At 35.0% G+C, this 25,750-nt stretch overlaps 1 protein-coding gene across 1 annotated transcript; it reads left to right on the forward strand.

Annotated features, from left to right (window-relative positions):
• The first annotated feature begins 22,639 nt into the window (after positions 1 to 22,639).
• LOC108472095 (uncharacterized) lies at positions 22,640 to 23,600 on the forward strand. The gene is made up of 2 exons (XM_053021050.1): positions 22,640 to 22,801; positions 22,990 to 23,600. The coding sequence occupies exons 1-2, from the start codon at positions 22,691 to 22,693 to the stop codon at positions 23,425 to 23,427; spliced, it is 549 nt and encodes a 182-aa protein (XP_052877010.1). The 5' UTR covers positions 22,640 to 22,690; the 3' UTR covers positions 23,428 to 23,600.
• Positions 23,601 to 25,750: the final 2,150 nt, after the last annotated feature.

A 25,750-nucleotide genomic window follows, 5' to 3' on the forward strand; every position in this document is an offset into this window, starting at 1 on the left:
TTGTAAGTCGGGAATGTCAAGTATTTGTCTCGTAAAAAGAACAAGTACTTTTCAGGAAAAGTTTATTGCTATCATATCACAAACTAACTCGATTTTCAAAATTCTATTTTTCTAATGTGCAAGAAAACCATTTTCAAATCAATTTTTTTTCCAACAATTGGTATCAAAGCTAGGTTTGTGCTATGCTTATAGTATAAACTAACATCGAAATTGTCTCTCTTCTTCAGTATGGTTAATTTTGATAAGATATGATATTCTTGAAATTATTAATATGTTTTGGATTATGTATGTGAATGAATGTATTTTTACTGTTTTATGATTTATATGATAAAGTAATATTGTCAAAGTTGCGAATCTTAAAAATTAAGATGATTGTAATTATTATTTTAATAATTTTTTGGGATATGTAATTAGATTGTGGGCTATCATCTCCACATAGAAATTATTTTATTTATTTTCTTTAAAATAAATTAAAGTAATTTAAAATAATTCATGTAAGTTATAAATGGACATAAGTATTTTGTGACTTAATTTTTTCAATGAATATCGAAGAATTGAGACGCATCCAAGAATGATTAAGACGACCCAAACCCGATCCTGCAAATTGGTAAAAGACTGATAGTGGTTCAACAATGGAGGTTGTCAATGGTCAAAGGTGATGGTTAGCGGTGCTCAATGGTGGTCGATTGCAACCTGACTATCGCAACGAGATGAATTGATGATAACAATGTCAATTGAGGTGATAGCGAAAGCCCATGGTAGCGATAACAGTTCGACAATAGATACCTTTAGTCGTTTTTCAAGTCATTTGTGGTTTTAGGGGGAAAACCCTAGCAATCATGGTATTTGTCTTTCAACCAGAATACCTAAAGTATGCTTTGGGGTAATCGTTATAATTTTATTTTCTAATTATTTTAGGATGGAAAAATGGAAAGTTTGGCTTAGATTCATTTAATTTTATGTTTGGTGGTCGGTCGCGACTTGACTATGGCAACGAGAGAACTTGACGACAATGACGTCAACTGAGGCGGCATCGAAAGCTCATGGTAGAGATAGCAGTTCAACAATAAATAACTTTGGTGGCTTTTGAAGTCATTTATGGTTTTAAGGGGGGGAACCCTAAGAATTAGGGTATTTGGTTTTCAACCAGAAGACCTAAAGTATGTTTTGAGGTGACCATTATTATTATTTTTAATTGTTTTAGGATAGAATAATGGAAACTTTGGTTGGTGAGATTAACTTTTTTTTTTTTTGGTGATAGCATAATGATAGTTAAATTGATTACGAAATATGTTCATGCATATGTATGATAAGCTTGCCATATATTTTAGAAAAAGAATGTCAAATGTACTTGTTATGTATTTATTAATCATGACCTTTCAATTCATATATATGGATCTTAGACCTTTGAATGGGGATATTCCTCAAACTCACAAAGAAAAAAGGATGTGAGTTAGACAAAAAGAGAAACAACTTGGACAAAAAGAAATGAAGTGACTAAGACAAATCTTTTTTGTCAATAACCTCAGACCAATCAATCGAATATTGATTAATACATAATTGATCGAACACTACTTGAAAATGACTTTTCTGCTCAGAAACAAAATGTTCCAAATGCTCTTAGAAATTCTTACTCCTATTGGACCATTTGTATCTATATGCATTAGGATCCTGATTCATAGATCTTTCAGTCTGAGAAATCAAAATAAAAGGATCGAACCATTTCTTCTGACTCTTTTTCAATGATTAAAATCGGACATAAATAACCTTGCATGTTTTTTAAAATATTGAGTGGGAGAAGGTCCCTAAACAAGACCTACGACCTCCACTAATAATCTCTTGTGATGGCATGAAATGAAGCTGCCTCAAGGTAGACGTGGTCATATAGATTTCACTGAAGAGATTTCCTAAAAAAAAGAAGAATTATCTTGTAATCATATGATAGTTGGCCACCTATATTGTAGGTATTATCATGCGATATAACAATAAATATTTCTTTAAAGAGGACAACTAGTCACAACATGTCACTTGGTGAGATTGTCCCAATATGACTCATTTGTGGTAAATGATGTGATAGGTGTTGAGTTGATGGTTATACACTTAAAATTATTCTAGTTAAGTAACTTCCCAAGAAGCTAAACCTAAGTTAGAATGATGACCAAAAGTGAGGAGATTATTAGCACGTGTGAATGCTTAAGAAATTAAGTTCATGTATTAATTGGATGAAAATCCATGTTCTTACTAGTTGGTTAAGATTGTTCCAAGGTGACTTAGTTCAATGGGTATAAGAATTATCACTGCAATGATTTACGAATGTGTTCAAGGTTTAATGTAAGACACATGCATTATCTTAATGCATATTTTATGTTGCAAAACATTCCGTTAATAGTTATTAGGGTGCTTGATTTTATGCTTTTTAATTTTATTATATCTTACAATGAAATGTATGAATTCAACACTTTGTGATTCAATAAAATGTACCATATAGTAATAAAATTATAGAGATTTTTTGCCTCTTTAATATACACTAAATACATTCCATGTCTCACTATTAGTAAAGCCTTTAATACCTCAACCAACCTATATTTCCATTAAGCTTACAAAGTCTTCTTTCTCACCTAAGCTATAAAATATCCTAATGGTATCAGTTTATGAATGAAGACTTTTCAACATTAAAAAAAGTCAACGCTCTTGATCTCTTATTCCATTTGTTCCTCATACCAAATCGATAGATTGTAAGTGGGTATTTCATGTTAATTAGAGCTCAAATACAAACCTTGGCACTATAACAACTTAATGTGGATTATTGTGAATCCTATTATCGTTTTGCTAAACATACTACAATGAGGGTGGTTCTATTTGTTATAGTCTCCATTGATTGGCCATTTTGAATATTAAAGGTTAATAATGCATTTTTTATGGGCACTTAACTAAGCTTACATGTTTTAGCCAGTAAGGTCTATCAGTGATAAATTTCCCAATCATATTTGTCAATTCCATGAAGCTACTTGTCGCTTGAATCAAGCTTCGCATGCATGGTATTGATGAACTGAAACTTATATTTTATTTATTGGTTTTTACCATACCCAATGTAATCATTGTCTCCTCATTTTTGAAAAATTTAAAGTTATTGTCAACTTTGTTTCTTATATTGAGGATCTCATTATCATTGGCAACCACTTACATTATATTGAAGAATTTACCAAATGGTATAGTACTGAATTCTCTATAAAAGATCTTAATGATCTATACCTTTTTCTAAGTGTTGAATTATTCACTCACCTATTGGTCTCTTCCTTAACTAATAGAAATATATTTATAAGATACTTGCACAGACTAATATGGTAGGCTACAAAATTGATGAGGACACTTATAACTAGTGGTTTATGTTTGGTCCTTAAAGATAGTTCTCCTTTTATAAATCCCACGACATACAAGAGTGTAGTTGAAATCTCATAGTATTTGCATCTTAGTTGCCTAGATATCGTTACGTATAAAATCAAGTGGAAGCTGGAAATAAGTGTCACATTTATTGAAGATAGAAAGCTGGCTTTTATAGCCTTATGAATGACAAATATAAAATCACAACTAACACCTATATCACCTATAAATAAGGATCACCACTAGTTTAAACAGATGCAGAAAGTTGTTCTTAAAGAATAGGACTTATTGAAATAGAAAAACAACTTTGAAAACACTAAATAATTCAAACAATTCCTCCCCTAAACTGTTCTACATATTTGTAATCAGTTTACTTCTCCACAAATTCCAAGTTTTTCCTTAAGCTTTTCAAATGTCTCTAGCTTCAACACCTTAGTCATGATGTTTGCTGTCTGCTACTTTGTTCCACAATGGACAAGCTCAATAACTTTATCATTAGACAATTCACGAAGGAAGTGGTACCTTACATGAATGTGTTTACTCCATCCATGCAATACGACATTCTTTGATAGTTTGATGGTGGAGGCGCTATCACAATAACGTGATACTTTCTTTTAGAGGATGATTGAAAGTATCCAAGATTCTTCTCGTCCAAACTGCTTGACAAGCACATGACGCTGATGTTATGAACTCTATTTCGGTGGTAGATAAGTTCACTACTAGTTGTTTTCTCAAAGACTATGCAACGGCACTTTCTCCAAAGAGAAAAACATATCTTGAAGTGCTCCTTCTATCATCTTGATTTCCAGCATAATCACTGTCTGTGTAGCCAACTAACTCGCCAGTTCTGCCTTTTTTGTATAAAATGCCGAGCTCTGATGTTCCTTCTATATATCAAAGAACCCTTTTTGTTACACCAAGATGAACTTCAGTAAGTTTTTCCATATATTGATTCACCAGTCCAACCACATACGTTAGATCTGGTCTAGTCGTAGTTAAATATCAAAGACTCCCCACAATTTACTTATAACTAGAGATATCTACTTTGACTCTATCTTCGTCTTTCACGAGTTTTGTTCCTAGAATAATAGGACTTCTAACAGAGTTGCACCTTAACAAACCGAATCTCTCAAGAACTTCATTAGCATACTTCCTTGGACTAATAAATATGCCTTTATCATTTTGTAACACTTTAACTCCAAAAAAGTATTTCATCTTTCCAATATCAGTCATTTCAAATTTTCACATCATGGAATTTGTAAAGGCTTTAATTATTTCCTCATCATTTCCCATGAATATGAGATCATCAACAAACAAACTAACAATCAAAATTCTTTCTTTCGAATCAATTTGAATAAAAAGAGTAGGTTCGGATGGCTACCTTTCAAAACCTTTCTTTGTAAAATAGAACTTAATGTGACTATACCATGCTCTTGGAGCTTGCTTAAGATCATACAAGGCCTTCTTTAATTTGTAGATTTTATACTCCTTCCATTCTTTCTCAAAATGGTTGATCAAAAAAAAAAAAACTTCCTCCACCAGCTCTCCATGATGGAAAGCACTTTTAATATCAAGTTGGTAGATATTCCAACCTTTTTTTCCCAGCCATTGCAATCACCATTCGGATATATCTTATTTTGCAACTGGTGCAAAAACTTCATTGTAATTAATTCCATATTTCTAGGCATATCCCTTCGCCACCAATCGTGCTTTGTGTTTGTCAATCTTGCCAAGTTCATTTAACTTGGTTTTGAACACCCATTTTACTGCTATCTTCTTTGCATCAGCTGGCAATTCCATCAATTCCTATGTTTCATTTTTCCAATGGCTTGAATCTCTAGTTTCATAACTTCAAGCCATTTTTCACTTACAACAGCTTCTTCAAAAGTGATTGGATTTGCTGTAGTGTATAGAACCAAGTTATTGACTTCTTTGTTTTCATCAGAAAGGCCTAGTCCTTTGCCACTCACATAATCTTTTTGCCACTCTAGTGCTCTTCTATTCTCCTGTCTAATCCTTCAGTGATTTACAGCTGGAATGTTCAGACATGGTGGTTCTTCCCCAACTACTTCCTCTATATTTGGTACAATGACATCATCTTCACTCAAATCATCTTTAAGAGTAATATCTTCTTTGTCAACTCTTTGTTTGCATCCTTTAAATTTTGACTCCAATCCCAGACTTTATCTTCTTCAAAAACAACATTATGGCTTATCACAATACGCCTAAAGACTGGATCATACAATCGATAAGCCTTGGATTTATTGCTTACACAAAAGAAAACACACTTGTAGCTTTTGTCGTCTAACTTTGTTCTTCTTTTTTCAGGTATATGTACATAGGCAACACACCCGAACACTCGAAAATGGTCCACAGAAGGTGTAACATTACTCCATACCTCTTCTAGTGTTCGTCCATTCATGGCTACTATAAAGCTCCTGTTCATCACATGGGTACACCATTGAATTGCTTCTGCCGAGAACTCTTTTGGGACATTTTTTTTAGATAAATGCTTCGAATCGAGTTTATAATGGTTTGAATCCTTCTCTCCGCTACTCCGTTTTGTTACGGGGTGTAGGCTATAGTCAATTGCCTATGAATACCGTTCTCCACACAGAAATTATTAAATTCATGGGAGGTGAACACTCCATCCTTGTTTCTGCGTTAGCTATATGCTTACCACTTTCATTCTTAACATATTTTTTAATGCTCTGAAATACCTTAAACATCACTAATTTTTTATGCAAGAAATAGACCCAAATTTTGTGACTAAAATCATTAATAAAACTGAGTAAATACCTCTTCCCACTTGTAGAAATTGGTGTAATTGGTCCACAAATGTCAGAATGTATCAACTGCAACTTTCTTGATACTCTCTATGAACTCTTCTTTGGTAGTTCCTCCCTATTTTGCTTTCTAACCAAATAATGAGAATATATTTTGTTTAAAATGTTGATTATTGTTAAGCAACGAACTAACCTTTTGGACTGCATCATATGTAAGCTTTTGTAGTTCAAATGATCGAACCTGTAGTGCCATATATGAGGGATATATTCTGTGGTAGTTTGTAAGCATGATGAAACCAGCGGTTGTAAGCATGGTAAAACAATAGCTAAAAGCAAAAACATCAGAATTTTGGTCATTTTGGTTGTTACAATGAGCCCTCTTTGTGGATGATATAACTTGCACTCACCCCATTAAATCAAAATATCTATTCCTTTCTCCTAAAGGTTTCCCATGCTTAAAAAATTATTTTTTAGATTTGGAACAAAGAAAATTTCAAAGATTACCTGTTTAGTGCCTCCAATCTCTAACCTAACACTTCCTTTTCCTATTATTACCATTTGATGCGGTCGTTGAGAGCACCAAAGATATCTTATTTTCTATAAAATAATGAAAAAGAACAATAAAGGGGAAGTAGGGTCAAATCCTCAGGGATCGGATTGCACGAATGCTTGTTTCTCGAAATCCTAGGCAGAATCGTGCCCAAGAAAACCTGCATTCTTGAAAAAAAAAAGATTAAAAGTTTTGATCTGGAAAAGTAAAATAAAAACAGAATTGAAAGTCGAATTGAAATTGCAAAATTAAATAAATTGCGAAAATTAAAGTGGAGAATATAAAAATAAACAAAGTTTGGGAAAATAGAGAATTTCTTATGTGACGAGATTCCAGCCTCCGGTTGTCTCGATTCGCCTTTGGTCCAATCCTTGGCTTTTTGGTGATCCTGTTCAAGCAGAATAAGCCAGTTATAGTAGAAGAGGACGCCTATGACCACTAGCTCCAAGGATTTAGACTTACAATTTGGCGGAACCCAACTCTAGCCAACAATCGCTTTTGTGGGAATTTCTTTTGCTAGATCATCACTTCCCAACGGTGAATAGCATGCCATTATGTCTTTTGGACTCGCCAACTTCTAACACAGAAAGCCAACAAACCAACTGTGCAACCTTCCCAAAACTTACAAAGTGGCCATTCCTTGCACAAGTTGAAAAGATCACCTATTAAGGGGCATGGACGAAAGCGTCAGCCCCGCAATGCTGAAAATCGATAAATACCCTGTTGAGAAGGCTAGGCACAGATTCTAAGCCTCATGAGCCTTTTTGGGGAATTTTGACAACCTTCGGCTAGATTAGATTTAGTGGCTCATGATTTTTGGGAAAAAAACAAAAAAATAATGGAAAAGGAATTTTTTATTGAAATGTGAAAAGAACAAAAAAAACTAAATTGATTGGGGAGAGAGTGTTACAACCAAAGATGGACGAAATTTGTGTCACTTCATCCTCTATTTATAGTACTAAGAAACCTAGCCTATTCCTAATTAAATTCTAAAAGATAAACACAAATAAATAAAGATAATTAAAAATAACTCTAAATAATTATCCTAATATAATTAAACATTAAATAGAGTCTTGTGCTATAAAAACTCTTCTTTTGCACTTTTTCCCTTATGTCTTCCATACTTGCATTTTTGGCACCATATTTTTCCCTATGTTGTATGTTGGCCCATTTTATCTTCAAATTCTTGCGTTTTGCCCTTAAATTTCCTTTTGCCTTCAATTTAGTCCTTAAAAGATAAAATTCCATAAAATAGCCCAAATTAGTAGGATCATACTCAAAATAAGCATACGATTGGCATATAGAAATATGTCGTTCTAGAGTATTATCAAATTCCCCCTTACTTAGCCCATGCTTGCCCTCAAGTATGGTTCCTGTCCACTGTGAAAATTAAATCCTGCCATGAAAGAAATACTACTCCAAAGTTTTATAAAAATTAGTCAAAATGTATATGAAAAATTAAGAGAACCCTTAGCTTTCTTTATGCAAAATTGAAAAAGTATTCCAATTAACACACACAAAAAATTAAGATCGACTTGGATTATTTCATGAAAATTAGGTAATTTACCAAACCTATCAAGACACCCTATTTGTTTCTACCTTTAGTACCCACATTTTATTAATACCTTTTTTTAATTAATTAATTAATTTATTATTGCTTAAGAATATATTGAACCTTTTGACACGAAGAGAGATGACAACCAAGTACCCCACCAGGGTTACTCAGCCCAATATACTCCTAATTTTTATTTTTCTTAAGAACATATCAAACCTTTTAACACGAAGAGAGATGACAGCCAAGCACCTCACCCTGGTTACTCAGCCCAACACATTCTTAAAAATTAATTATGGTTAGCGGAGTTTTACCTAACACGCCACACAACCTTTTGACGCGAAGTAGGATGGCAACCCAAGCACTCTACCCCAGTTACTCAACTAGTCACGTTTTAATCTGCACTCATAACCACGGAAACATTATTATTATTAAATGAAATTTTAATTTTGGAGGACTTAGGAGCAACAATCAAGTGTCAAAAATAAGTTTCAGCATCCACCTTAATAGTCGTGAACATATTTTAAGCATGCAATTGTATTAAGTGTTCTCTTTTCATTTAGACTTAATCAATTATACTGTAAGCAAGATAGGGTTGACTTTATCGATCATAATTATTCAGCCTAAAAGAAATAAAACAATGGAGATGAAATCAAACATGCAAAATCATAACTAACTCAGTAGACAAAAAGCATGCTTGTGGGTCAAACAGTGGGCAAGTCATGGTCAAATTATTGGGCATGAAAAGAGGCAGAATATTCTTAAAAATAATTATATGGGCAGCAACGACCAAAGTGGTAGTAAAAACAACATCTAAAACAATAGAAATAATGAAGAATGCCTCCCCCTACTTAAAACACATAGTCTTTGATGTGAAATAAATAAATAAATAAGTGGAAGAAAAGTTTAGAAGAACTCCCCGTTAATTATTATCGTTTATGCAAAGATGAAAGGAGAAGAAGGTTTGGCATCACGTGGAGAAGAGGAAGGAGGGGAAGGCATTTGTCGGCTAAGTTGACGTGTTGGGGCGCCGGGAATTGACGTCGATGACTGTTTACAGTGAAGGATGGTTCAGCGGCAGCTCGGCTTCGGGTTTTCACCATGGTGTTGCAGAAATCGGCGATGGAGGGGAGTAGAATGAAGGTGCAGCAGCTGGTGTGGGTTTGGGTGAAAAATGGGATAAATTTTTAGGGTTTGGGGGTGTATAGGTGGAGTGTTTGGCTGAAGGGTTGATATTTGGTTGCAGGTTGTGGGTAGTCAGGGGTAGGGATGTACTATTCCTGGTTGGAATAGGGATATGATAAGGGCTGTTTCATGCCAATTTTTTTAGTTTTCTCCTTTTTCTCCCTATTTTCGCCCCGGTGTACCTAAGCAAAAGAAGAGAAATTAATTATCACCCAAACAAAATAAAGTAATAAATAATAAAATAAAATAAAGTAATGAATAAATAAATAATAAGATAAATAAATAATAAGATAAAAATAAAAAAAAATAAAAATTAGGTTGCCTCCCAATAAGCGCTTGTTTAACGTCGCTAGCTTGACGCCCCAACTAGTATTGGGGCTGTTCCAGTTGAATTCTTTCATTCGTATGGGTTTGAAAATTCTCCCTTTTTATCACATCCGCCATATTAGGGTTGAATCGTCCTTGCGCTTCTTTCTTTGGTTTCGTATTTTCCTCCAAGAAAATCTTATGTGTATCTGTCAGGGGGTTAATCCCTTTTAAGTTGGCAATGGTCTCATTATTCTCCAAAAATGAATGCTTGAAATGCTCGGGAAGTGATTTTAATTTCAGATCTAGTGCCTGCACAATAGAAGATAGAAGTTTAGTATCCATAGGAGCTAATAATTCATTAACAGATTCAAAATCATCAAAAATCATTTTAGATTTATCTCCATAAGATGACTCAAAAGTTTTTTCTACTAATGAGTCAATTATGTCAATATGGTTTATGTCCAAGACTTCACTTGGGTGACTAATAGTGCCATAAACGTTAAATTTCACAATCTCCCCGTCAAACTCCATTGTGAGGGTTCCGCTTCGTACGTCAATCTTAGTATTTGCAGTACTAAGGAAAGGTCACCCCAACAAGATGTCTGAAGACCCAGGAGCGTTATCCTCCTCTATATTTATCACATAGAAATCTGCAGGGAAGATAAGTTCATTGACTTTCACTAATACGTCCTCGAGGACTCCTTAGGGATGCATAATGGACCTGTCTACCAACTGAATGATAACACTTATCTTTGTCAAAAATCTCGCGTTAAGTGATTTATAAATGAAAAAAAGGCATGACATTTATGGAGGCCCCTAATTCACACATAGCCTTCTTAATTCCTAAATGGCCTATTTTGCATGGTATTGCGAACATGCCCCTATCTTTGCATTTCACTGGCATTTTCCACTGCAACACTACGGATACATTCTCACCAACACTTACCCTTTCATTACCAGTTAATTTTTGTTTGTTGGTGCAGAGTTTTTTAAGGAACTTGGCATACCTCGAAATTTTTCTGATAACATCCAACAGTGGTATGTTAATCTCGACATTTCTAAATGTTTCGAGGATCTCCTTGTCTTCTTTACCCTTTCGACATTGATTTAATCATCCTGGAAATGGAGGTTGAATTATGGGTAATGGAGGTTTCGCTCGGACCTATTCGTCGTTTTTGGGCTTTTCTTGGGTGGAATCTTGGCCAAGATTTCTGCTAGGAATTGGTTCCAGTACTTCTCAACTTCGCAACGTCACTACATTTGAGTATTGTCTTCGATTAGGTTCCGTTTGTGACAGCAGCTTCCCTTGTGAGTTCATTCTCTCAATTGATGTGGTCAACTCTCTTATAGACGTCTTGATTCTCTGTTGAAAATCCTTTGTTTCCTTTTTGAAATCAAGAGCTTTTCGTAAAATTTGTTGTTAGAAATCAACAGTTTGCTGTTGTATCTGTTGTTAGAAATCAAGCATATTAGCGGCTAATTTATTGACTGACCATGGTTTCTAGAGAGGTACCTGAATCTCGTGGCTATTGTGGAATCAAGTTTTGGTATGGTTAGTCGTATCGTGGGTTGGCCCTATAACTTAAGTTAGGGTGGTTCCTCTATCCTGGGTTGTAAGTATTAGCGTAAGGGTCGTATCGCCTTTGTGGTGGCTCAAGAAAGTTCCCTACAGCATTCAGATGAGCCATAGTATCATCATACAAACTAGGACAAGCATCAGTTGTATGTTCAAGCGTAGCACATATTCTGCATACTCGAGCTGGTTTTGCTTTTTCTGCAACAAGAGAATTCACTATATTAGTAAGTCTATCAAGTCTATCCTCAAAGGTAGAATTACTTAGATGGTGAACCTTTCTAGGGGGTCAGGATTTGCTTGAAATTACTAAAAATTTGCAGCCATCGTGGAGATCAAGTCTCTTGCTTGTTGAGGAGACATGTTGAGCTACACTCTTCCACTAGCGGCGTCTACCATATTCATCTCCATGGGTTTCAGGCCTTCGTAAAAGTATTGGGGAGATTTCTATGTAATACCATGTTGTGGGCAGCTCACACACAACTTCTTAAATCACTCTCAATAATCTTAAAAAGACTCTATTTCTTTTTGTCTTATTCCAACGATCTCTCTTATTAACTCAGCTGCTCGTGATGCTGGAAAAAACCTGTTGAGAAATAAACGAGAAAGATAAGTCCAAGTTGTAATAGATCCAGGAGGTAAGTAAAATAGCCATTCCCTAGCTGAATCTGCTAGGGAAAAAGGGAAAGCACGCAATTTAATTTGATCCTTAGTTGCCCCCTGAGGTTTCATACTAAGGCAAACCATATGGAATTCTTTCAAATGCTTGTAGGGATTTTTTTTTTTTGCAACCCACGAAAAGTTGGCAGTAGTTGGATTAAGCCTGGCTTTAATTCAAAATCAGTATCCATAGTAGGATACGCGATGCATAGTGGCGGTTGTTCTGCCAAAGCTTCGGCCAGTTGCCGAATTGTTTGAGCCATGGGCTGAGGTGCTAGATTAGGGTTTTCGTTAACCCTAGCGTTAAGCACTTCTTCTGGGGAATCGACTTCTACTTTTTTGCTTTCAAATGTTTGAGTAGGGTTTTCGTTAACCTTAGACTCTACTTCGTCGTCGATTCTGATTTCTAGCGCTGGATTACTTTGAGTCCCAACCATCGTTTACTGCTTTTTCCTTAGCTTTGTTTCCTTGCGATTAGCTCTCGCAGTCTTTTCACTCTCCGAATCAAACGCAAGAGTACCTGGAGTAGATCTAGCCATAAGAAACAAAAAATAAGATTAGTATGTTGCCGGTCCCCAGCAATGGTGCCAAAATTTGATGCGGTCGTTGAGTGCACCAAAGATATCCTATTTTCTACAAAATAATGAAAAAGAACAGTGAAGGGGAAGTAGGGTCGAATGCTCAGAGATCGGATTGCACGAATATTTGTTTCTCGAAATCCTGGGCAGAATTGTGCCCAAGAAAACCTGCGTTCCTTAAAAAAATAAAAAAAATAGGATTAAAAGTTTTGATCTTGAAAAATAAAATAAAAATAGAATTGAAAGTCGAATTGAAATTGCGAAAATTAAAGTGGAGAACATAAAAATAAACAGAGTTTGGGAAAAGAAAGAGTTTCTTATGTGGAAAGAGTTTCTTATGTGGCGAGATTCCAGCATCTGGTTGTCTCGATTCGCCTTGGGTCTAATCCTTGGCTTTTTAGTGATTTTTCTCAAGCAGAATAAGCCAGTTATAGTGGAAGAGGACGCCTACGACCATCAGCTCCAAGGATTTAGACTTACAATTTGGCGGAACCTGACTCTAGCCAGCAATCGCTTTTGTGGGAATGTCTTCTGCTAGATCATCACTTTCCAACGGCGGATACCACGCCATTATGTCTATTGGACTTGCCAACTTCTGACGCAGAAAGCCAACGAACTGACTGTGTAACCTTCCCAAAACGTAAAAAGTGGTCGTTCCTTGCACAGGTTGAAAAAAATCACCTATTAAGGGGCATGGACGGAAGCGTCAGCCCCATAATGCAGAAAAGTGATGAATACCCTGTTGAGAAGACTAGGCGCGGATTCTAAGCCTCATGAACCTTTTTGGGGAATTTTGACAACCTTCGGCTAGATTAGATTTAGTGGCTCATGATTTTAGGGAAAAAAAACAAAAAAAACAATAGAAAAGGAATTTTTTATTGAAATGTGAAAAGAACAAAAAGAACTAAATTGATTGGGGAGAGAGTGTTACAACTAAAGATGGACGAAATTTGTGTCACTTCATCCCCTATTTATAGTACTAAGAAACCTAGTATATTCCTAATTAAATTCTAAAAGATAAATACAAATAAATAAATATAATTAAAAATAAATAATTATCCTAATATAATTAAACATGAAATAGAGTCTTGTGCTATAAAAACTCTTCTTTTGTACTTTTGCCCTTATTTCTTTCATACTTGCATTTTTGGTACCACATTTTTCCCTATGTTATATGTTGGCCCATTTATCTTCAAATTCGTGCTTTTTTCCCTTCAATTTCCTTTTGCCTTCAATTTAGTCCTTAAAAGATAAAAGACCATAAAATAGCCCAAATTAGTAAGATCATACTCAAAATAGAAATATGTCATTCTAGAGTATTATCATATTACCATTTTTGTATCATTTCCAAGCTTGAAGGAGTGTCAAAAGCTTTGATCAAGATGAGAAAACCACTTCTTGTTCCCACACATATGATTCGAGTATCCCGAATCAAGAAACCATACGCCAACTTGTTGTGAGTTATGTGTCTCCATACATGACATTAAAAGCAGCTCTTCCTCTTCATAAAGTCCTACAAAGTTGGCTTTACTCTCATACCTTGGACATTCATACTAAAAATGCCTCAATTTGTGGTATTTATAACATTCTACCGTGGCTTTTTCAAATGATCTCCCTCTGCCTCTTCGACGTACACTGTATGAATTTGCGCCACGTCTTCTACTTTCAAATCTTTCGTTACCAACAATAGCTTTTAAGGTATGATCTTCTTCTCTTTCCATTATCTTAAACTTTTGTTCATGTACAGATAATGAACTTTGCAATTCATCAACCGACATGGTACCTGTATCTTTTGCCTCTTCGATAGATACTACCACATAGGTGAAACGTTCTATCAAAGTCCGCAAAATCTTCTCCACGATCACTGAGTCAGACATAATCTCCCTATTGCTCTACATCTGGTTTGCTACAACCATCACTTTAGCAAAATAATCTTTGATCGTTTCTCTTTTTTTCATTGCCAACACCTCAAATTATCTTCTTAATGTGTTGAGAAGAGACCTTTTTGACTCTTTCATTTCCACTAAACTTGCTTTTCAAAGAATCCCAAATAATTTTGGAGGTTCGTCTATCCAAAATCTGCTAAAAAACAACACAATCTATGGCTTGATATAGATAATGTTTGACCCTGTAATCCTTCATCTTTATCTCGTCCATTTGTGTTTGTTACGCCATGGTATACATAGTTGTTGTTTCAGGCTCCTCGAAGCCTTTCTCAACTAGGTTCCACAATCTTTTAGACCTCAATAGATTCTCCATCAGCTCATCTAATGGTAGTAGTGAAGACCATCAAAATAAGGTATCTTTGTAAGACTTTTCACTCTTTTTTTTACTCATATCCTCTTATTTTCTCAACAACCTAGCTCGGATACCAGAATGTTAATTATAAAATCAAGTGGAAGCTGGAAATAAGTGTCATATTTATTGAAGATAGAAAGCTGGCTTTTATAGCCTTACAAATGACAAATATAGAATCACAATTAACACCTATATCTATAAACAAGAATCTCCACTAGTTTAAACAAATGCAAAAAATTGTTGCTAAAAAATAGGACTTATTGAGACAGAAAAATAGCTTTGAAAACACTAAATAATTCAAACAGATATTACATTTATTGTCAACAAGTTGCCTCAATTTATAAGCTTTCCAAAAAAATCTCATTAGGCCATGGAAAGTTGTTTTTTATGTTATCTAGTTAAGATGTGTGATTGGAGTTCGTTACTTTTAAAGAATTCTCCTCTAATGCTTCATGCTTTTTTACTTTGATTAGGTTGGTGGTCATGATGACCGCTTGTCCACTATAGTTTACATTGCATTTCTTGTCTATAATATGATTTCGTAGAGTTTAAAGAAACAAAATATTGTGGCTTGTTCTTCCACCGAGGCTGAATACAGGGTCATTGTGATATAGGAAGTGGTGTAGGATTGAGATATTTCAAGTTGTGTAAAGAAAAAGGTCCAAAGATTGAAGGAAAACCCTTTCTTATCAGCAAAGCAATATAGAGATGAAAGAAGAAACCAAGAAAGTATTAGCTAAATCAACAACAAATTAAACAACCAATGAAGCTTGGAAATCGAGCAGAGAAGATTGGAATGGACATGAAATCTTTAGATTTGATCAATTAAAGTCTTTATGAATCCAAAAGAACACTTCTTAAAGGATTTTTAAGTGTCCGAATAGATCTGGAATAAGCAAGCAAAAACAAATTAGAAATCAAGCAAAATAAAGGAAGAAAAAGGAAAGAATGACTTGGTTGTCAATAGGCACCCAAGATTTGATGTAAGGATGCTTTCTTTAGAAGAAAGAAACCGTTCTTGATGAGTTTTAAGGTTATTAAAACAAATATGGAAATAAATAATCAAAACAGGTAAGTAATCAACTCAAAATAAATAGAAATCAAAGGGAGAGAGATCAAGAAAGGGAGATTCGATTAAGGGGTGCTTGGATATTATTCAAGAAGTTTTGGAGTTCAAAGTGAAGAGAAATGCAACGAAAGAGAGTAAGAAGAAGATGTACTTCATTTCTCAAAATATTTCAAGATGATTATTAGAGACTGAACATACTATATTTATACAAGACTTAAACTGCTTTAACAACTTTTTAACAGTAAGCTACTAACTAATTTAACTACTAACAACTTAACAACTGTTTGCTTCCTTAGTCCTTAATATTCACCTAACCAATCTACTTTCTGCATTGTAAGATCTCTAGTTTGCTAACAACCTTAAGTTGAGCTCTGAATTTCGTAAAAAATCCTGTTAAAAGAGGTTTGGTAAGCACATCAGACACCTGATCTTGAGCTGGAACATGGCCAACAACTAATCTCCCAGTAGTCACCTTTTCATGAACAAAAAAAAAATCAAGCTCTACATGCTTGAATTTGGAATGTAGAATTGGATTGGCGGACACAGCTACTGTACTTGAGTTATCACACTAAAGAGTTGTCTTCTTAGTGAGCTAAACATGAAGCTCTCCCAACAAAGACTCTAGCCAAGTGACTTCTGCTGTAGCATGAGCAAGACTCCTATATACTGCTTCTGCCGAAGAACGAGAGACAACATGTTGTTTCTTTGAACCCCAAGATACTGGATTTCCACCTAGAAAAATACAAAACCCTGATGTCGAACGTCTATCATCTGGATCATTCCCTCAACTAGCATCAGAATAACCAACAAGAGATAAATGAGAAGTAGCAGTAAAGTGAACATCATGGTCAATTGTTGCCTGTAGATACCTCAAAATTCTCTTAACAGCTTTGAAATGAATATCAAAAGGCTTATACATGAGCTGGCAGACCTTATTTACAGCAAAGGCAATATCAGGCCTAGTGATCACAATATACCAAGGAGCCCCCACGATGCTCCTATATTCGGACTCATTTGCAACAAGACTTTCTGCATGAGTAGACAACAAACAGGAATACACCATAGGAGTAGGAGTACCTTTAGACTGGTCCATGTAACTTCGTTGCAACAAATCATGAATGTACTTTTGTTGACTAAGAAAAAGCCCCGAAGCTGTGTGTGTAACCTCAATGCCCAGAAAATAACTCAATCGTCCCAGGTCCTTAAGAGAAAACCTTGAATCCAAGGATTCCACAAAAGCATCAATAGTCAACTGCTGATTGCCTATGACTATGATATCATCAACATAAACCAGTACATATATAAGAATGTCACCAGTTTGTTTAATAAACAAAGAGGCATCTGCTTTAGACAACATAAAACCAGAAGTAACAAGATACTCCCTTAACTTTTGAAACCAGGCCTGAGGTGCCTGTTTAAGGCCATACAATGCCTTCTTAAGTTTGCACACCAATGGTTGACCACTACTGTGTTGTTTAAAACCTAGAGGCTGAAGCATATAGATTTCCTCATTCAAATCTCTATTAAGAAACACATTATTTATATGGACTTGCCTCAAACTCCAATTTAACTTAACCGCAAGAGAAAGCATAACTTGAAATGTCGTAGGCTTAACAACTGGACTGAAGGTCCCATAAAAATCAATCCCAGCTTCCTGAAGACACCTTTTGACAACTAGTCGTCCTTTGTAATGAGCCACAGACCCATCGGCATGTCGCTTAACTTTGAACACCATTTGTAGCCGATAGCTCTTCTGTTGGGAGGCAAAGACACAAGCTCCAACGTTTGGTTATGCATGAGAGTATCATTCTCCTTTTGTGCAGCTTTAATCCACTCAGGACTCAAAAATGCCTCATCAATTATGATATGCTCATGATCTTCTAATTTAGTAGCATAAACCTTTGGTTTAAAAATACCACCCTTAGACCGTGTTTGCATAGGATGAGTGTTGAACCCACCAGATGTAGCTGTAATAGTAGGTACAACCCCAGGCTAATCCACAAGAAGAACTCGTATTAGAGTTGGACGCCTCGTGGGAGACCTCAAGAGAACCACTGGATTAACTAACAGATGAAGAAGCAGCCAAAAAACCAGGTTGACCAATAAGGAAGGAGGCTGAACCATGCAGTACACCAGCAGTATCAGACAACGGAGTAGCAGCACCAGTACGAGGACTAGATAATCGAGCAACTGAAACACCAACAATATTAGGATGAGTAGCATATACATCAGGACACCGTTCTGTCGGGATTTGTTGCAACAATGGAACACGTGACTGTTGATGGGTCATGGTCTGGGCAGGCTGTGCAGATGAAGCTTCTGTCTTGGCAAATTGAGAGAAGGCTTCATCAAAAACCACATGCCTTGATACAAAAATCCGACCACTATTATCCAGACATTTATAGCCTTTATGGTTAACATTGTATCCAAGATAAGTGCACGCCCGAGATCGATATTGAAGTTTATGCTTATTGTACGGTCGAAGATATGGAAAGCAGCAACAACCGAAGACCTTGAGCAACTTATAGTCAGGTAAAATATGATATAAACATTCATGAGGACACTGCCTTTTAAGAACTGACGTGGGAAGTCGATTGATCAAGTAGACAGCATGTAAAAAAGCAAGACTCCAAAGATGCATTGGCAAGGAGGCTTGAACAAGCAGTGCAAGACCTGTCTCGACCAAATGTCGATGTTTCCTCTCAAAAATTCTATTTTTTCAGAAGTGTGAGGACACGTCAACTGATGTTTGACACCAAGTCGAGAAAGAACAGTAGCTAGTGGCTTATACTCACCACCCTAATCGCTTTGAAGCATTTTGATTCTGCACCCAAACTGAACTTCGACAAATTTATAGAACTGAACAAATTTGTCAAGAACTTCACCTTTTGTTTTTAAGAGATAAATCCATGTATATCTACTATATACATCCATGTATATCTACTATATACATCAATAAAAGATAAATAATAGAGACAGCCCTCAGAAAAAATAGTAGCTGGTCCCCACAAATCAGACACAACAAGTTGAAAAGGGGAAGTATATACAGCTTGAGAATTATCAAACACCAGCTTATGAGACTTTCCTAGTTGCCAAGGAACACACACTTTAGGTGGTGTGAATTTATTCGGTGAAATATTACATTTTCGAAGAACTTGAAAAAGAACTTTTGTGTAGGGATGGCCAAGCCGTTTGTGCTACAAGTTGAACTCAGAACAAAAGCTATCTTAAGCTTGAACCTCAGCAGTATGTCCACATAGAGAGCCTTCATCAAAACTAGCAAAACTTATTTGTTGTGGTGATGTGTTAAATTTATATAATCCATTATGAATGTGACCCACCAGCAAAACCTTCCCTGTCTTGATGTCCTTCACAAAATAATAAGAGGGATGAAATTCGAAAAACACTCGATTGTCCTTTGCAAATTGTGCTACAGAAATCAAATTTTTGCAAACATTGGGAACATGTAAAATATGTTTAAGATGTAAGATCCTATTACCAATACCAATTGAAGAGGTCCCTACATGAACGATAGGAACAGGAGCACCATTGCCCATCAGAAGTTGGCTCATACCTGTATATTCGGTAGGATGACTGAGTGTCGGGACATCATTGGTAATGTGGTTTGTGGCACCTAAATCTGGGTACCAAAGTTGACTATCATCATTTTGAGAAGATGCTGAAAAATGACAGCTTGGTAGACTACCACAATCTTGAGAAACAAGAGCTTGCTTGCAATAGTGATGCATAGCACAACTTGAAACAAACTTTCCTACTTGTCTTGAATTAAAAGTTGATGACAATTTACAGTCATGGACTGTCCATCATCAGAAACACTTGCAAAATTCTCATCAAACCTATAGTAACATTTTTGAACAGTATGGCCAATTTTACCAAACAGTTGACATTGAGGACAATTATGAGAAAATCGACCCCACCAACCTTTCTATCATTGAAAACCACCACGGTGTTGTTGTCTGTGATCATGAGAATCAGAATTCTTTAAGGGTCCTGTATCTTCACGAGTCTGCGTACTAACTAAATTAGCTTGGACAGGAATATTAGCCAAGAATTCAGCTTGTCGAGCTTCACAATCTAACAGCATTTCAGTCACTAGATCAAGAGAAAGACAAGTGGTTGAGGCGACCACTCGAACCGACTCATATTCAACCGAAAGCACAGTAAGTATAATACTGACATGTTCTTGCTCTGATATGTTACTTCCTGCAGCAACCAACGTATCACACATGGACTTAACTTTTGCCAAATAATCTTTTATGGACAAGTGGCCCTTCTTCTGAGAATACAACGCATGTTTTAAACTTGATATCTTGATAGTAGACTTGGTGACAACCCTCCTTTCAATTGTAGCCCAAATATCAAAACTAGTACGAGCAGTAGTAAGATGGATCAAGATTTCATCAGAAATAGTCGAAAGTAACCAAGAAGCTAGTAGCTTGTCTTGCTGAACATGGAGCACATAATCAGAATTCTTGACCAACTGCCCATCAGCATCAACAATAAACTGAGCTGGAACACTATCAGTTCCTAAAACAAAATCCTGCACACCATATCCTTCAAGAATCAAAATTATTTGGTGTTTCCATAAAAGAAAATTACTCTTACAAAGTTTGGCAGTATCATGTTTAGGAAAATGTTAAACTCCTTTCCCAACAACAGAAGTGACAGAAACAGGATCAGAACAAGGATCTCCAACGCCATTAGATGAATGATGATAATTATCAGCAACTAACTCTGGTGCCATAACACGTGAGAGAAAGAAGAAAAAAAAACCTTAGCTCGATACCATGAAGAGAAACGCAGCGAAAGAGAGTAAGAAGAAGATGTACTTCATTTCTCAAAATATTTCAAGATGATTATTAGAGACTGAATGTACTATATTTATTCAAGACTTAAACTGCTTTAACAACTTCTTAACAGTAAGCTACTAACTGCTTTAACTACTAACAGCTTAACAACTGTTTGCTTCATTAGTCCTTAATACAAATAAGCAAAATCATATTTGGAATAGGAGCTCTTGATTTGAAAAATAACAAAATAACAAGTTATTAACAGATCTCTACAAATTGAAACAGTAACTAAGAGAAGTATAAAAATGGAGTAATCGATTTGTGGTTTTAAAGTTTATTGAACTTTAAGATAAGTTTAGGTTTATGGGAAATATTTAGATCTTAAATCCTAAAATTTCAACACATTGAGGAGCATTAGAAAAAGATTCATATGAGCAAAATCAAGAAAAAAAATGATTACGGAACCTATTGAAGAAAGACTTCAACAAACTCCAAAAGAGAATTCAAGGAGGCTTAACTGTGAAAGCAAATCTGAAAAATCTTGCAAGAGAAATACTCTAAAAATCTTATTAATCAAAGAATGAAATGCGAATGAATGTGTCTTACATAGGGGCGGCAGCTCTTATATAGACAAGTAATAGGCTGGAATTAAGTTTTCTTAAATGGACTAGGAGTTTTAAAGGCCTTTGGGTGGCAGCAACCTTTTCCATTGTTGGGCTTAAAGAAATAAAAAAGTTTAAGTAAAAACTAAATTTACTAAGGGAAATTCGTCTAAGCCTATATTATGTGGGTTTGGACCGAATTTTACAACATAAAATAAACAATAAACAAATACACTTAAATAAAACAATTCATAATGAGTAAAATAACAGATTAGGCCGAAATAAAGCTTAAATAAAATAACAAATTCTAATCAGGTTCAAATTAGGTCGAAATTCCATAGAGATTAATATGACTTCATGTCTTTAATTTCATAAAGCTGGTAGATGATTGTCAAAGCAAATCCCACTTAACGGGGAGGCTCCGAGATAACATCCCCAACTTCCTCTAAATGATGGAGATGTATGTCGCAGCAGCACTTCCTTTTCTTCATGGTATTCTAATCCCATGTAAATTGGGCAGCTTTGGAGTCACGGATAACATCATCAGAGAAGGAGAAATCAGTATCTAGGAGCCTGGAATTCTGGTCACCATAGATGATTTTAGTAGCGAGAGGCAAAATTGGAGTGAACTGAGACTTCAGACTTGAAAGCTATCTTAGACAGACCTGTGGTTGATGTCTTAAGAAATTAAAATATCACATAAAGAATGAAATGTACTATAATAACACAAAATCAAAGAAGTTGGTGCTTGATGAGGTAAGCATTGAGAGAAATCAAACAAGTTTCGCCTAATTAATGCTATTCTAGTTCTTTTGGTTTATTTAAAAATAAAAGTATCATCCAAATGAAGCTTTTAACAATGGTTGACCATTACGTTTTGCTCGAAGGATAAATTTTCTCATGGACAAACCTGACGGAATCGAAACTTAAAAAATTATTAAAAGCTAAACTTTGGCTCGAATAATCTAATAATATAGTGAAAGATAAGCATAGCATTTTTAAATACGAAAGAGGCCCGTCATGTAAATAAATAGAGAGTTAACTGTAACTATCTTAATATATGTCACATCTAATTATGGAGTTATTGCGTGGACAAAAAAATATATATGGAGTTATTGCATTTTTGTTTATTCTTTCATCTGTGTTTCAAATAATAGTTGATTTAAAAAAAAAAAAGTCTCTGTCCAAACTTCAAAGCAAAAATAATAGAAAATTAGTCGGGCTTTCATTTATTTATTTGTTCACTTTGGATACCGTAGGGAACACATATAGCGAAATTCTTTAATATCAGTTATAGACTTCATTAACGAAAGGATACGCGCTTTTTGAGAACGTGATGTTTTTCACGCCTGAAGATTCCTATAAATTTATTACTCAATTATACGCTATCATCCTCAAATTTTCACGCTCAATTCTCTCGGCTCTCCTCATAACTCTTTCTAAGATGGTAAACATTTCGCTTTATAATCTTAATTTCAGTGATTTCTTTTTCCTTTTTATAACCTAAGCTAATTATTTATATGAAAGATTAATTGGCAGGTATTGTACCATTTGTTATTCCCCCTTTAAACCCCATGCAACGTCCAACTCTTACCTTTTTACTCCTTTTTTCCCCTTTTTGCTTGTTGGATGCAGGACGTACTTGAGACCATGAAAGCTGAACTGGAAATGATGCGGAACGAGAAAACATCCATAGAAGCATTGCTGAGAGCTGCCGAAAGTGCACTTGAAGAAAATAAGAGACTAATTTCAGTGTATAAAGCCATGGCAAAAATAACCGATGATGTGTTGGACGTTGTAATGACAACAGGAGGTGATAACGTTAACGAGAATAACGGTCAGGAACTTGACGAGGAAACCATGAAGGAATTGATAGAGGAAGCTATGAGGGATTTTACTCGAGCACTTAACCAAGCTCAATCATGCAGGAGCCGCCCCACAGATGGCCGAAATGGTGGAGGCTATGACGGCAGCTCTGGCGGTGATCATCACAGTCTCGGTGGAACCAATATTAATTTTGGGAAGGAAGCTGGCGGAAGCGGCGGTGGCAACGGTGGTGGCCACGCTCAGTAGGTTGAGAGTAGCTTACGGAATTTTATGAGTTGTTAAATAATGAATAAATTTGGTTAAGCAGTCTTTACTGGTGAGCCGCATACTTTTTCAAAGTATTTTCTTTTGGGTTAAAAGTATTTTCCTTTGGATTAATAAATGAATAAAAAAAATAGTGAATGGTTTATGATTATGACTCCTTAGAAAATGAATAACTTTTTTAAAAAATAAGTATAATAATTATATGTTTAGCATGTGATATCCCGTGATTCTTTAATCTACACATTAATAATATTTTTTACACATTAATAATTATTAAAATATTAATTTTCTCTATAATTTTACTAATAATAAATAGGTTAATATTTAATATATTGGGTGGATGAGTCCTATGCATCATTAATGCATCACAAAGTATTAAAATTTTAAAATTTTTTAATAAATACTTAAAATTTTATTTAAATATAATTAAAATTAATCATAATTTCTCATCTTCATCTCTTATTGAAGTTTTAACTTAAGTTCTAAAAATCTTGAAAAATAAAATTTATATTGAATGAAAATAATTTGTTTTCTTGTTCTTTACTATTATTGGTGCAATTCAATTTTATTAGCAGAATAAGTTGAAGGTAGAATAAAAATGTTAACTTTGAATAAAAAGAATTGTTTAAAATAACTAAGTTAATATATGAAATTTAAATTTCAATAAAATTTGTAAACTTTTAGTTAATTCTTTGTTTCAATTAATTTTAACTCCAAACTCAAATCTTAATACTTCACTAATATATGGAATTTAAATTTCAATAAAATTTGTAAGCTTTTAGTTAATTCTTTGTTTCAATTAATTTTAACTCCAAACTCAAATCTTAATCATATAAATTTTATTCAAAGAAATTTGGTGAAAAGAAAATACTAAAAACTTTTACAAGAACTAACATTCTCCTATCCTATTATTTAAACAATTTCTTGAAAGATAATCTAAAGTACTACTACTAGGTAATTCCCTACTACTGACTTCTTTATACTGCTTTGCCTAACTTGTTAAAGTTTTAATAACTTCAACTCCATGGGAATCCTTAAAAGACAAATAGATTTTTATTTTTCCATAATCGCCATATTAAAATTCTGAAAAGCATTGACCAAGGGACTCCATGCCTTATCAGCTGTCCACAGAATCCTAAATTTGTCCTAATCCACTCAAGCAGACTGCCGGAGAAAAACTGAGAACATCTTGCTTCTGGCATGATCAATTTCCAGGTGTCTTTAGCAACCAAATAATCTTTGAGGACATGTAAAATGTCTTTTATTTTGCAATATCACATTGAGCAAACTTCAGTTTGGCTAATTCCTTTTTTTAACTCGTTCAAGGTTAGTAAGTAGACGTTGTTTATAAACTAGCCATAAGAAAAACTGAACCTATTGCGGTCCTCGAAATTTCCAAATGTCCTTCCATTTACCTTCCTGCTCATTCCATGTGCTTTCTCTTAGCATTTGATATGCGCTTTTGACTGAAAACTCCCCGTTGGACATATGAATCCAAAAAAATTTGTTTGGGCCTATTAGGAGGTGCGAGGGAGGGATGTTTGTAATCTTTCGGACTATATCTTTTTTCAGCCAATTCCTAAATGCTGCAATATCCCATGAACCCTTTTCTGTAACCATGTCTTTGACTAAACACTTCAGATCTAATCCTTCCATTGGTGATGAATATGCTTTGAGCAGACCTATTTTTAGGACCCATGAGTCTTCCCAACATCTAAAAATGGCCCCTTTTCCAATGGACCAACATATATTCTCTTTTAGTAATGGCAAAACTTTCGTAATTCCTCTCCAAATAGTTGAGCAATTTCCATGCATGATGTTTTCTGGGACTACCTCTGTCATTCGATATTTGGATCATAAGACTCGTACCCATAAAGTATTCTTTTTGGAGACAAGATTGAAACCCAAATTTAAAAGGAATGAGGTATTTTGATCATCTAGCTATCGATCATCTAGCTATCGAATGCCCAAACCTCCACACTTGTGAGGTTGATAGATAAATTCCAATCCACTAGAGCCATTTTCTAGTTTTCAGTATTAGATCCCCAAATAAATTGTCTCACCATTTGTTCAATTTCCTTGCATACTCCTTTTGGGATTTGCATGGATTGCATAAAATAAATTAGAATAGAGATAAAGACAAACTATGCCAAAGTGAGCCTTCTTGTAATCGAGAGTTGCTTGGCATCCCAACTACATAATTTAGCTCTAATTTTTTCAATAAAAAAATGCAAGGCATGCAGCTTTAGTAATTCGACTATGAAAGAATGGAATTCATAAATATGACCCCAAATCTTGGTCTTTC

Source organism: Gossypium arboreum, chromosome 11 (assembly GCF_025698485.1).
Source record: "Gossypium arboreum isolate Shixiya-1 chromosome 11, ASM2569848v2, whole genome shotgun sequence".
Lineage (NCBI taxonomy): Eukaryota > Viridiplantae > Streptophyta > Magnoliopsida > Malvales > Malvaceae > Gossypium > Gossypium arboreum.